The 3,478-nt window shown below is 38.2% G+C and overlaps 1 protein-coding gene across 1 annotated transcript; it reads right to left on the bottom strand.

Moving 5' to 3' along the window:
• Positions 1-779: 779 nt before the first annotated feature.
• LOC143891246 (protein FAR1-RELATED SEQUENCE 7-like) lies at positions 780-2,780 on the bottom strand. The gene is made up of 3 exons (XM_077395869.1): positions 1,185-2,780; positions 1,038-1,091; positions 780-857 (listed from the first exon to the last, which is right to left on the bottom strand). Exons 1-3 carry the CDS (start codon positions 2,778-2,780, stop codon positions 780-782), a joined length of 1,728 nt encoding a protein of 575 aa, XP_077251984.1.
• Positions 2,781-3,478: the final 698 nt, after the last annotated feature.

The raw sequence follows: 3,478 nt of genomic DNA on the forward strand, positions 1-3,478 counted from the left end.
GAATTTTAGACCTTAGTGTCTTGTACAATGGCAATGTGTTGAGCCCATTCCAATGAACCTTGCTAGATCAGAAACTTGCAATCATCTTGTACTCAAGACGACCACTTAAGTGAGGTGACACCTTGAAAAGCTAAATGCTTGAAAATGTCAATGCTTCACTAAATATGAACATATTATGTAAAGGACTCTTAGGAACACAGTGCAACAGTTGACTTAGAAAAAGATTTCTTAAGTGTGGTTAATGTTGTAGTGGTCGGCAATCATTTCCTCTGAAGATAATAGAGTCATTGACATAATAGAGTGGGTCATCAATTACCACCTTTCCTGCAAGAAGGTGCTAGTCCCCATGACCAGTGGAATAGCCATACTGGTTGGCAATGTTTGTCTTCTTTACACCTTTCAATTGCTGAGCCGATTGAAGTCACTTCTCCAGGATTAAAAACCAATCAAATAGTATGATTTGGGATGTAATGTTTAGTTTTCAAGTTGCTCAAAAAATTTTCAGAAAATAACTGGAGAAAGTAAACTAATTTGTAAAAGCTTCGCAGTTTGCCAAGTGTTGTGATGAATTTGAGGATTTTGGGATCATTGCTTACATTTCATGAAACAATTTCATCCAACAAAGAGTAATGTAAGCAGATAGTACTTTATTAAAATGCTTAAATCCATGAGTTAATAATTTCTACAGAGCTACCTGAAGAAATCAATCTAAAAACTGGCAGATTAAATTATCTACCTAGAAAGCAAAAGAAAAAACACATGGTGGTCAACATGTAGCTCTACAATTCAACCCATTGCTCTCTGAACTCTGAACTCATCTTCCAATGTAAACGGGCTGCCATGAAATAGTGACTCACCTGCATGCAATCAGAGGAATATTAGAACATGGAGGTAAGCATCAAATGACAGAAGAAATAATTAAGAATACAAGATGAAGAGCAAGAAGAATAAAAGATGATAAGAAACTACGAAGTACCTATCCAGAAATATTTACAAAGTTGTAACATTAAGAAGCTATCAAGTACCTATTCAAATACATTGATTTCGTCACTCTCTTCCTCTTCCTCTTCATCTTCATCCCTTAATGTCATCTATCAGCACATAGAAAATGTTGCTTCACATGATAATAATTACAACATAGAAAATGAGAAATTCTACAAATACAAAGTGAGAAAAACCCGAACCTCGAGTTCTTTTTTACACGTTCTTGTATTATGGCCTAATTCTCCACATCTTTTACACTTTCGTTTCTTTGTTTTCGCTTGAGAGGTCTCTATCGGCGATTTAAAATGTGTAGCAACCTTCGGGCGGCCCTTGGTTTTCACGACTTGTGGGTCATGAATACATATCCCTGCAGATTCACGCACAAAATTGGATTGTACTTGGCTGCAAGTAGTGTTTGCAAGAATAACTTGTGTCTCTCTCTTCGCTTGTTCACATTCTGCCAACCATACATCAAGTGTTTCATACACCTTCTTAAAAAGACTCCTATTACCCTTAAATTCATGTACTAGCCTTTGACACCTTGCTATTATACACCATGTTTCATAAGGAGTAACTTCATTACTATCTTCTTCGCCTAAAGACACCCCACCACCAAGTACAAATCTAGCCCCGGTTGTCCATCTGTTTAAAATATATCGCTGTGGAATTCTACTCAATTGCTTCTTGGTCATAATACGAAGTATATGCTTGCACAAAATTCCTTCAATCTCGCATTTTGCACACTCACATGTAGCCTTCACACCTTCTTCAGAATCATCATACAAGACCTTGCACCATTTCCATTTCTCGTCTACACTCAGTCCCACAACGTATTCAGTTGTGTTGCCATTCTTATCCGTTTTCTCATGCCAACAGTCAAGGCTATCCTTAAACTCTACTTGGAATCTATCAAACATTGTCCTCGTATAACATTTGCTTGCTTCTTCTTCTAATTTGAACCTTGACATCAACACGGCCTTCGTAGTTTTAGATCTGAAATCTTCTTGGGACTCTGCTTTACGACGAAACTCAAGTGCCCTATCATATTGATCTACGAATTCTTTTAAAGTGGTGTTCATATTAACATACCCATCAAAGAAAGCATTGATGCTCTCACTGCGGCCACTAGAAGTCATTCCAGCTGTGAATGTATCTCTAAAATAGGCTGGTACCCAGTGACTACGTAGCTCCCACATTTTCGCTAGCCATCCATTTTCATTAATCTTATATTTCTCTACTAATTCTTTCCATTTCAACTCGCTATCATGTATTTGTCTTGTATAAAACCATTTCTTGTAATTCTTGCAAAACTCACTATCAGTTTCTCTCATCGCTGGAACATGCTCAACTAAATGCTTGTGTATGTGCCAGGAGCAAAACCTATGGCGGGTGTCTGGGAAAACAGTTTGAATCGCATTTCTCATCGCCCCGTCCATATCTATTATTATATAACCTGGCGCCTTCCCAAACAGGCACTGCAACCATTGCTGAAATAGCCATGTAAATGTCTCCTCTTTCTCATCGACTAACAATGCGCATCCAAATAGTGTAGACTGACGATGGTGATTAACTCCGGTAAATGGAGCAAATGACATCTTAAACATATTTGTCCTGTACGTGACATCAAAAACAATGACATCACTAAACTTTAGATATGCCTCTCGCGCCCATGAATCGGCCCAAAACATCGATCGCAAGTTCCCATTAATGTCCAACTCCATAGCAAATTGAAAGTTAGGGTCTTCTGATCGTTTCTTTTGGAAATATTCTGCTACCAAGACACCTTCCTTACCCATATTGTTACCCCGCTATTTCCTCAAATGGGACACCACCTGATTTGTTGTCAAAGCAGCATTTTTTCCTTTACATGTGACGTTAATAGCCCTTTTAACACCAGCAGGCTTCATCCCTATCTTACTTAGGTCATCTATCAAAATCTTACATGCTTCATTCTTAAAAAATCTATTGTGAGAACGATGCATTAGCCTTCTAGGTGGAGAGGTAAGCTCATGGCAATGATCATCTTCAAAAGCTCTCACGTGCAACTTCTCATCTATCAAAGAGATATCCATCTTGGCTTGGAAGCCCTCTCTTACACTACGACGACGCTTCACTACTTTATCACTCTCTTTGTTATCTTTCATTTTTTTGAACCCCGCTTTATCACATACAAATCTCCTAAAAATCACTTCCCCATTTTTCTTTGACTTATAAGTTGTGTCTTTTCGAATTCCAAATCACATACCCAACGCATATAAATTATAAAACTCATATGCAGCGATATCGGTATCAAACATCTGGTCCTTAAACGGTTTGGAAACTAAATCCCCCTCATTACCATCCTTAGTAGGCGTATTAAATGTACTGCTACAACCCTCATTCTGATGTTCCTCCTCCTCAACCATAACAAATTCATTGACATATTGTCCATCATTTTGTAAGCCACCAGCTTGGGACGCCATGTCATCAACCACAATCAATCTATTAGCATCTA

This window comes from Tasmannia lanceolata, unplaced genomic scaffold (assembly GCF_043159265.1).
Source record: "Tasmannia lanceolata isolate RefF3 unplaced genomic scaffold, GAP_Taslan_0.1 ptg000013l, whole genome shotgun sequence".
In the NCBI taxonomy this organism is placed as follows: Eukaryota; Viridiplantae; Streptophyta; class Magnoliopsida; order Canellales; family Winteraceae; genus Tasmannia; species Tasmannia lanceolata.